At 39.9% G+C, this 10,081-nt stretch overlaps 1 protein-coding gene across 1 annotated transcript; it reads right to left on the reverse strand.

Annotated features, from left to right (window-relative positions):
* Positions 1-1,116: 1,116 nt before the first annotated feature.
* Positions 1,117-9,766, reverse strand: LOC149314134 (glycine N-acyltransferase-like protein 3). Its single transcript, XM_089523379.1, has 5 exons — positions 9,689-9,766; positions 8,835-8,942; positions 8,354-8,471; positions 5,082-5,202; positions 1,117-1,619 (listed from the first exon to the last, which is right to left on the reverse strand). Exons 1-5 carry the CDS (start codon positions 9,764-9,766, stop codon positions 1,217-1,219), a joined length of 828 nt encoding a protein of 275 aa, XP_089379505.1. The 3' UTR covers positions 1,117-1,216.
* Positions 9,767-10,081: the final 315 nt, after the last annotated feature.

The following is a 10,081-nucleotide window of genomic DNA, read 5'->3' on the forward strand; positions in this document are numbered from 1 at the left end:
CTGAGTTACCTATCTCATCACTTGGCAGAATGGAAATATTATTTTGACCTTGAAACTCTGGTACATGCGCTGGTAACCTCACAACTCGATTTCTGCAATGCGCTCTACATGGGGCTACTCTTGTGCTTAGTTTGGAAACTTCAGTTAGTTCACAACATGGCAGCCAGGTTGGTTACTGATAAAACCAGAAGCCATCATATAACACCTATTTTAAAATCACTCCACTGGCTGCCCATTGCTTTGCAGGTGCAGTACAAGGTGTTTGTCATGACCTTTAAAGCCTCCTTTCATATAATCCACCCCACGCACTCAGGTCCTCTGGGAGGAATTTATTGCAGCCTATAAATACAGTGAGCCTGCGCCATACATGGGCTCGTTATAGGTGGCTTCCAGTTTATGCAGAAGCTGCCGGAAGGCTGGGAGAATGGCGTGCACGCCTGTGGCACGCATGCACAGCCACGCGTCGTGCATGAGACCCATTATATGTAATGAGGCTTGAACATACGTGCTTTTTGCCTTATGCAGGGGGAGCTGGAACAGATCCCCTGCATAAGGCAAGGGCAGACTGTACTAGGCTGATTGCAACCACCCAGAGGACCTTTTCATCAACCACTCCCAGATTATGGTATGGCCTGCCAGAGGAGCTCCATTACATTCCCAGCTTAGACAGCTTCAAAAAGGCTGTCAAGGCAGATCTCTTCCAGAAGGCCTTTCCTGAATAGAAAACTCGGCCACCAATACCACCCCTCTAAATCCACTATAGCCCATTGGCTCAATTTGTTTATTTTAATATATGATTTTACATTGTTAACTGTTTAATTGATGTTTTAGGGGGGTGGGATATTGGGACATGGGATTTTGTATGAAAATTTTAACGTGTAAGTTGTAAGCCGTCTCAATTGTCATTGACACAGAGGTGGGATATAAATAAAGTTTTATTATTTTACTATTTATTATATTATTACAGATCAGACATAGATAAAATTCTAGATCCCTTATCTCTGAAATCATTTTATTGTAAGAGAACTGATGTTACATAAAAATACAATTAAAATTTTAAGGAAAACCCTTAATGATTAGTCACTAAAAAAGGTCAGTGGAGGGCTCTCTGTCTCTCCCTCTCATTCAGAGCAATATCAGAGTTATAACTTGAACGGCCTGGAAAGCAGTGGGACTTAGGGAGACAGACAGAGAAACCCCTCTTATGTTTCCATTGCTACATTTTGGCATGGAAGCAGATATGATACAATTCAGACAATTTCTGGTAGCCCCGATGTTCATGTATCTTCTGCATGTGGACATTACTTAGGGCAACATTGCCATATACAGGGTAGCCAGCTGCATGGACTTTCATGGCCAGTGCCCTCATTGTCATGGCTGAATAGTGCTTTCCACGGTGTGATGGCAGTGTGTAGGTGTTTGCCATTGCACCAAGAAAATCCATTGTGCTCCAGCTGATAGGTTGACCATCAGTGTCCATGACGCAGGTAGTGAAGAAATACTGCACCACGCTGGCCAGGTAATGGCGACTTTGTTCATTGCCTCCATAGTTCCATGTTTCGTTCAGCAGATCAACATGAGAGGCATTCAGGGAGGACATTGTAAAACCAGGCTCTAACCTGGAAGAGGAATAAGTTAATAAGAATTCAGCTAAAGAGACTAAACGAGTTGAATGCAAAGATTAGCATGTACTGTCAGACCAAAGGTCCATCTAGTTCCACTCTTAAGAATGGCCAGTCACAATTTGGACAATTATTAGCTCTCACCATCACCACAGGTATTCTTCCTCTGTAGAAGGAGCTTGCATTCTTGATTATTATAGTACCAATATAGCCTTTAAGAGAGTAATGGTTTTTAAAAGCCATCAGTGCTGATGCAAACCTTCATAATATAAGAATACCTGGATTGTGAGCAGGAAAAAGGGCATGGACCTCTGGGAATATATGTACCATATAAAATGATGACCTTATTGGGTATCTCTTTCCACAGGTGAAACCAGGATTGGAAACACATGAGAAAAATGAGTGACTGTTTTTCCTTTCCTGGTGTTTTCTTACCCTAAGCTTTTATTCATCTATTATAGTGTGAAACATTTACAGTGAAGAATAACAAACCATAGCCAGTGCACTGAGAATTATCACATATAAAGTTCATTTTTTGTAAGGATGAAGTAGCTGTTTCTGATTGTTATTTCATTTAGAGGACTATGATTCAGTGCATGAAGTAAGATGTAGATATTCTCTGTCAAAAGGTGCTAAGCTAAAATTTGATCATATGTAATGATGGGTTTCATGGAGTGTGTACGCTAACAATAAAAACAATGCCAATAACAATAAAAGGATAATTTACAATAAAACAATAAAAGAATGCAAAATCTTGACAAAGTCACTGTCATTAGACCCTATCGCATGGGGGTAAAATCCCGGCTTACCTTTCCTGAAAACAGTCCTTATTCGGGAGGCAGCTGAGTGTTATCGCAAAGAAATTGCTGCCAAATCACTGCCTGGGTCCATTCCAGATGCAGCCCAGGTCCTATAAGCTGCTTCATTAGCCATTTTTAGAATCCAGAAGCTTCCAACTTCTAAAAATGGCTGCCGAAGTGGCTTAGAGGACCCAGGCTGCATCTGGGATTTCTTTGCAATAACACCTGGCTGCCTCCCAAATTATGACTAAATTTGAGAAGGTAGATGGGGTTTTAACCCCATGCAATAGAGTCCATTATTAGATACTTTTTTCAGTTTACAAGTTGGCATTTAACATAGAGCTATTTGCCATTTGCAACATGATAGACTATGGCCTGTTACAGACTGCCAAAATAAAGCTGCTTCGGGTCTCTTTGGAGGTATGCTATTTAAATGATGCATGGGTCCTAAGAGTCCGGAGGTCGCGCCAAAGCCACACTCCATTCCTAAGCACCGGAGTGCAGCTTTTGGTGCAGCTTCCGGATTCTTAGGACGCATGCATCATTTAAATAGCATACCTTCAAAGAGACCCGAAGCAGCTTTATTTTGGCAGTCTGTAACAGGCCTATGTAAATGTCTCCAATGGCAATAAGGCATAATTTTCATCCTTACTACCACCAACAGGAGAGAGATCAGGCTTTTTTCCCCCTTTCAGATTCTTGTTCTACTATGAAATAGAGACAATAACAACACCTTATAAAAATGGAATTGTTTGGACATTTTAGAAATTACAGTACATCTAATATTTGCATCCAGAAGATTTTATCATTAGGGCATGTAAGCCATATATGTCTTATTGTTCATTTTTCTTTGTTCCTTTGTGTATTCACATACTGTGGATAGGTTGCAGTTTATATATGATAACCTAAAAGGCACGAGGTATCATCTGTGAATTACTTTTAGGATACTCTCATTCACTGCTGCTGATATAGATATGTAAGGCAGTCCAGACCATATGTTGTTCCACTGATTGTCAGGAATGACTATATTGAAATCAGATTCCCATAATGATTTTTACACTCTGATTTGGTTTACATGATACTTTAACAATCCAGTTCCTTTTGGGTCAGTTACATGAGATATGCAAAGATTCTCACTTCTGAAATCTTCTTCCCAAACATTTATGGACAATTACTTCTTTAGTGAACTTTAAGTCCGAATTAAAGACTATTTTGTTTTGGGAAGCTTTCCAGCTTTCAGCCTAATTTTGATAGTTAGATAAGTGTAAGTGTGTATTGCTTTTATAGTATACTGTTTTAGAATTATTTAATTATGTTATTTTATCATCTTTGCTGCTTTTGATTGTAGCTTGTACACCATAGGCAGGTTTTAACTGTATTCTTGTTTTGATGATTATGTGATGATAATAATAATAATAATTATTATTATTATTATTATTATTATTATTCTCTAATTTTGTTAGGCACTGTGGTGATCCTTCTTTTTAATAAATAGAATGGACTAGAACAGGGATGGCACTCCCTTATTCCTTCCGCTGGAAGCTCAGAGTATCTGCATCTTCTTTGCCTGAATGGTGCTCCTCTGTCCCCCTTCCCCAGCAATAGTAGCTGCTACTGTGACCCCGTGGCAGCTGCTACAAAAGACAAGAAACAAATTGAAGGTTTCTAATTACAAGAAAGGCGATCCCATTTAAACACTAGAAAGAGAGTGTTGCTATAAGACCTGCTTAACCATGGAATAGACTACCTCAAAATGGAGTTGAAGACCATCCTGTTCAGGGCAGCGTTCCCAGGCATTGCATAATTGTCACTTGCTATTTGATGTTCTTTTGTTGCCTGTTTTATTGAATCATTTCCTGTATTGCTATGTATTTTATATGTATTATCCTACTAGAGAGGCCCCCTCCCCACCCCCACTCCCTTTGTGTCGTGTCTTTTTAGATTGTAAGCCTGAGGGCAGAGAACTGTCCAATTAAAAAGATTGTATGTACAGCGCTGTGTAAATTTATAGCGCTTTATAAATAAAGCTTAATAATAATAATAATAATAATAATAATAATAATAATAATAATAAGAAGGTACAGGACTCTCTTCATTTGAGATCTTTAAACAGAGCTTGTATGGCCATCTCGCAGAAGTGCTTTCACTTGGATTCCTGCACAGTAGGAGATTGGATTAAATGGCCCTTGGAATCACTTCCAAGAATTCTATGAATAGGTTGCAATCCGTCCTATAGTTTTCAAAAAAGATGAGATATAACTGGCTCAGGAAATACACTATGGACCTACCATAAAGTTACAAAACAGGGTTCATGGTATAATCTTCTTCAGGGTGCATGGTATAATTTTTAAAAGTTATATGGTCCATGGTGTAATTTTTAAAACTTAGAACATTTAATTTTAGAATGAAAATAAATTCTTTTGTTTCATAGTGTCCTAGCAGTGGGATGGTAGCATGTCTGTGAAAAAAAGGCTGTATTCCAGATTTATGACTTGGGACCAAAAGCCATAGGATGATGATCTAAAAAGCTTACATGCAATTTAACCATGAGCACACTGGCAAAAAAGATTTTCCAACTGGAAGCATCCCAGGTTACCCAGTGTCTCGATAGCACCAAAATTGAAACTCTCAGTGTTTGCATAGCCAAATGGATACTCACTGGTACTCAGGAAGTATACTTGGGTTGGGGTGCGTATAGGTGATATAAGAAGTAACTGACAGTGGCTCATGCTTGCTGGTGGCAGAATCTTGGAAGACTTTATATATCCCATCCTGGTTCCCTGTAGAGAGTAATAAAATATTTAGTCAGCAAGCAAAAGTGTCTGCCCCTCTGCATGTCAGAGCAGGAGGAATGAATAGGATTCTGTTAAATGCTCATATTGAAATGATGCTCTTCTGTAGCTCATGTGAAGAGCAAAATAAACATTTTAAAGGCAATTGTGATGTGGTGATTTAAGTGTAGGACTAAGACTTTGGGAGACCATGGTGCACATCCCCACTCAGCCAGGAGAGCCAATAGGTGACCTTTGGAAAGTCACACTCTCTCAATCCTGTGGTGATGGAAAACTTCCTCTGAATAAATTTTGCCAAAAAAAAACCCATGATGGGGTTATCATAAGTCAGAGTCGACATAAAGGACCACCCCAACAAAAGAAGAATGAAAACTCTAGTGGATTACATTTTTTTTAAAAAGGTTAAAATTCTTGCTGGCCTCCTGACAGCACCTTTTCTATTCTGCTGGGTGCTTTAAAAAATAATGACTGTGTAGCCAGTCAGCTGAGTACATCACTAGCTAGCATTTGGGAAGCGTCAGATGGGATGTGAAAAGAGATGGCAAAAGCCCCAATTACAATTACAAGAATTCAAAAACATACAATTTAAGACTAACTGAAAGAAAGAAGTTGGCACCATGAGCTTTTGTAGACTTAAGTTTACTTCCTCAAATGAATTTGGTGGAGTGGAATGCCAGAGACAGATCTATATAAGTCTTTTGTGTGTGAGAATGTCAATTCAACTTTAAAATCCCAATTATAAAAAATTATGTTTTGTTGGCAGCGGGAGTTCCACGCCAAAGTAATGCATTACATTGGAAAATGGTAGAAGCGTTCCTAATTTAATTGTATTTTATTATTATATGCATGCATTCTTAGGGATCCTTTTGAAACAAATGATCGGAGGGCTATCCAAAAGAAATAACATTCATTATCACATCACATAAATTAATTACCTATCAAATAGCATTTTAAAGTGCACATAGTCAGGGTGATTAATGAGTGCTTAAAATATATATTTTATTTCATCTGTATATGAATGGTTATCTGCCACCTTTTCATTCTCTACAATTATAGCATTATGATTCTGTTTTAAATGCCATGGCATCATCCTATAGAATCTTGGCAGTTGAAGTTTGGTAAGAAACTAGAGCAGTGGTTCTCACCCCCAAACTGGGGTGCTAGCTAATATCTGAGAAGACTGCAGTATTGTCTAACAGGCTCAAGAATTGAGCCAGAACTAACAAAATAAGTTTCAACAGGGGAATAGCTATCGTTCTGACCTTAGATAGGAAAGTTCAGGTGCACAAATACAGAATGGGTGACCCTGGCTTGATAGCAGTAGAAGTGGGAAGAATCTAGGTAAACCACAAGCTAAACATGTGTCAGTAGAGTGGTCTGGAGGCAAAAAATCTAAAGGAATTTTCTGAGGCATCCACAGAAATGTAGAGTCCAGATCAAGGGAAGTAATAATACTTACTGTATTCTGCTTTAATTATATACACACACACCCAGTGAAATACTATCTCTAGTTGTGGGCAATACAGCTTAAGAAGGTAATAAGGAACAGTTGAGGTAACTGTATACATTTACCTTTGAGCCTAGAAGATGGAGAGTTACTGAAACAGCCATCTTCAAATAACCTAAGGGTTGTCACAGAGAAGATGGAGAAAGCTATTTTTCTGCTGCTTTTGGAAGCAGGACCCAAAGCAATGTATTGAACTACTGGAAAGGAGATTCCAAGTAGAAGAATGAATGAAAACAATAAAAAATGAGACTCCCCCACCTTCTGAGGTAGTTCTACTGTCAAACAGCTCTTACCAGGTCTGTTTGACAGTAGGGCTACCACAGAAGGTGATGGACTCTCCATTCTGGGAAGTTTTTGAAGACAGATTGAATGGTCATCTGTCAGGGATGCTTTAGCTGTGGATTCCTGCATACACTGGTCCATATTTCTGCAGTATCCTTTTGGTCTGTTCCAACTCTGTTATTGTGTGATTCTGTGAAATAATTTATTTATTGCCTTTGTAAACTTTGTTGTTGTTAGCTGCCCTTAAGTTGGTTCTGACTCATGACGACTCCGTGGATGAGACATCTCCAAGAATCCCTATCCTTCACTGTCCTGCCCAGATCCTTTGCCCACAACCTCCCTGACTGAGTCTAACCATCAGGTTTGTGGTCTTCCTCTCTTTCTTCTACCCTCTACCTTTCCTTAGCAATATAGTTTTTTCTAATAATCCATGCCTTCTCATTATGTGGTCAAAGTATGATAGTCTCAACTTGATCATCTTTGCTTTCAAGGAGAACCCTGGTCTGATCTGTTTAAAAACCCATTTGTTTGTCTTCTTGGCTGTCCATGGTATCCTAAGTACTCTTCTCCAGCACCACATTTCAAATGAGTTGATTTTCTTATTGTCTGCTTCCTTCACTGTCCAGCTCTCACATCCATACATGGTAATTGGGAATACAATTGCCTGAATGATTCTGACTTTAGTGACTTTTGTAAACTTACTTTTGGCAAATGGGAAAGGCGCTTGTGCAATTGTCAAGAAGATTTGAGTTTTCAGCCCTTTGATTGTTGGTGGAGATGCCAACTGCTACTCTATATTAAATGACAAAGCATTTTGGGCCAAGCTTGTCTTCAATTTATTTTTCAATATACTTGTTCTTTCACTTCACACTGCCTTTCTCCCCTCTATTTCTTTATTCCACTCAACCCATACTTTCTTCTAGGCTAATCATCATTGCTTTTGCTTTCATTTCACAGCTCTATCCTTCCTTCTCATTGGTTGCTTTTCCCCTTCCAAATCTCTGACCTTCCAATAATCACATCTTTCCCTCCTTGCAAATGCTTAAACACCCATGAAAATGTACTGTAAGCCTTGCATTAAAAAAAAAAAAAACACCCTCTGTTTCCCTCATCCTTTTATCTCCCTCAATCCAGCCTCCATTTCATGGTTTTGTATTTCTTAACCTAATTACTTTGTAAGACCTAGCACTGTAACACCTAGCACTGTGGGGCATTATAATAATTATGATATGATTCTGTATATGGCGAAAGATAGTATCCCATCTGGCCAAACCTCAGACCTATAAACACACAAGACTTTTTAATGGGTCTTCTTAACTCTTCCCCCCAAAAGAAGGAACTGCTTGTTACCATGGATGCGAAAGGATTGAGCCCAGTTGACAGCATCTGTATCTAACATCAGTGTCCGGTAGACATTAGGATCATGGTAAAATGCTGCATACACATTGACATAGTGATCTGAGACAACCTAAAAAGAGAGACATGGATCACCTCGGTGACTGGTTTGTTAATATAGGTTTTTTGGCATCCCTTAGTTGAGCCACTTCTAACAATTTTTCTAATAGTCTTTGTAGTCTACAAAAGATCAGGTAAGAATAGGTAATTCCCCAGGTGGAGATGAATGAAAATAACTTTGCCTAATTAGCACATTCATGTTTTCAGGCTAAAAGTGTCCCTCTAGAAAGAAAGCCAGAAACCTCTTATACTTTTCACCTGCAGTTGCCTTAGGAAAGGCCTCAGTATAGGACAAACAGATCAGGAATGTGTTCCTTGCTGGTGCTGCATAGAATGTGTATCCTATTAGACCCACCCCCCTCACCAAGCATATTACCTCTCTGCGTGGTCGGGTGAGGATGGCTTTGAATTTTGGCCATGAATCCACAATCACCTCGTGGCCAACTGGATTCCCACGGTTTATGTTCATTACTGCACCATGGACCTGTCAAGAGTCAGACATCAGAACTGGTGTTATGGTGTAGTTGAAGGAAACAGCTGAAACAGAAAGAGAAGCACTGGAGTGGGCTCTGATTCAGATTTTGACCTGCTGCTTCCACCCCCAACCCGACCCCTTGTATATTCTGACCCAGAATGGATCCAAACTGGCTTCATCTTCCTCAGTGCCAGCTGATGAATAAAATGTAGATATTCACCATCTCATTTCATATCTATTCCATCAACAGCCCTAGATTTGCCTCCTGGTGAACTTCCTAAAGGAAGCCATTTACCAAGTGGGTGGAATCTTATGCCGGGGACCCATTCCCCCACCCCACACCCCACACCCCCAGCACTTGTGTGTTGCACTGAAAGCCTGAGACATACATTGCGCCCTTGATATCCACTGAGGTTTGGTTCCAGGAACCTGCAAGGATACCAAAATCTGTGGATGTTCAAGTCCCATTAAATACAACAGCATAGTAAAATGGTGCCCCATATATAAAAGGGGAAAATGAGGGTTTGCTTTTTGAAATTTATATATTTTAAAAATATATTTTCAAGCTGTGGATGCTTGAATCCGTGGATAAAAAAATCTGTGGATATGGAGGGCTGACTGTACAACTAACAAAATGTAATGGACTAAGTTTTACTCAGATGCCTAATGTGGAGCTTTTAGGAAAGCTAGAAGTGCTGATAGGTGTCTGGCCCATAAGCTCAGCTGCTCTTACACACAACAGGTCTCACTATTACCGCAAGTGCTTGAGGGAGGCACTTCTTCAGCATCCCCTCCAGCAGCTGCAACTTGGAAGGACAGGAGAGAATCAACATTGCTTGGGATGTAGAAGCTGATGGGCAGGTCCCAGGAGAAAAAAGAGTCGGTGGAAAGCACCTAAGGAGTGGAGAGAGCAATTCTGTAATTCCTAGGCTAAGAAGCCTTGTATGTGATTGATCAAAGACATATGTTGTTATAGCCTCCCCATTCTCAAAAGGAACTGACAGGCCTCCTTCCTCATCTCTCTCTGTTCACTGGTGAAGAGCGGCAAGGACATGCTCATATGAAGCACTGAAGCTCTGTCACTCAGGCAGCTACTCACCGGGGGTGGACCAGATTTTCTTGGTGAAACCAATCTTTCAGGAATAAAA

Source organism: Sceloporus occidentalis, unplaced genomic scaffold (assembly GCF_023333645.1).
Source record: "Sceloporus occidentalis isolate IW3139 unplaced genomic scaffold, rSceOcc1.0.p SCAF_4, whole genome shotgun sequence".
Lineage (NCBI taxonomy): Eukaryota > Metazoa > Chordata > Lepidosauria > Squamata > Phrynosomatidae > Sceloporus > Sceloporus occidentalis.

Bases quoted from the DNA above. Each gene is read 5' to 3' on its own strand.
- LOC149314134 (XM_089523379.1), bottom strand. From the start codon at position 9,766: ATGTTGATTCTCTCCTGTCCTTCCAAGTTGCAGCTGCTGGAGGGGATG. The intron at 8,943-9,688 runs GTAATAGTGAGA...GACTCTTGACAG, and splicing joins GCCTCCCTCAAGCACTTGCG to GTCCATGGTGCAGTAATGAA. The intron at 5,203-8,353 runs GTAACAAGCAGT...TACTCTCTACAG, and splicing joins TCAATCCTTTCGCATCCATG to GGAACCAGGATGGGATATAT.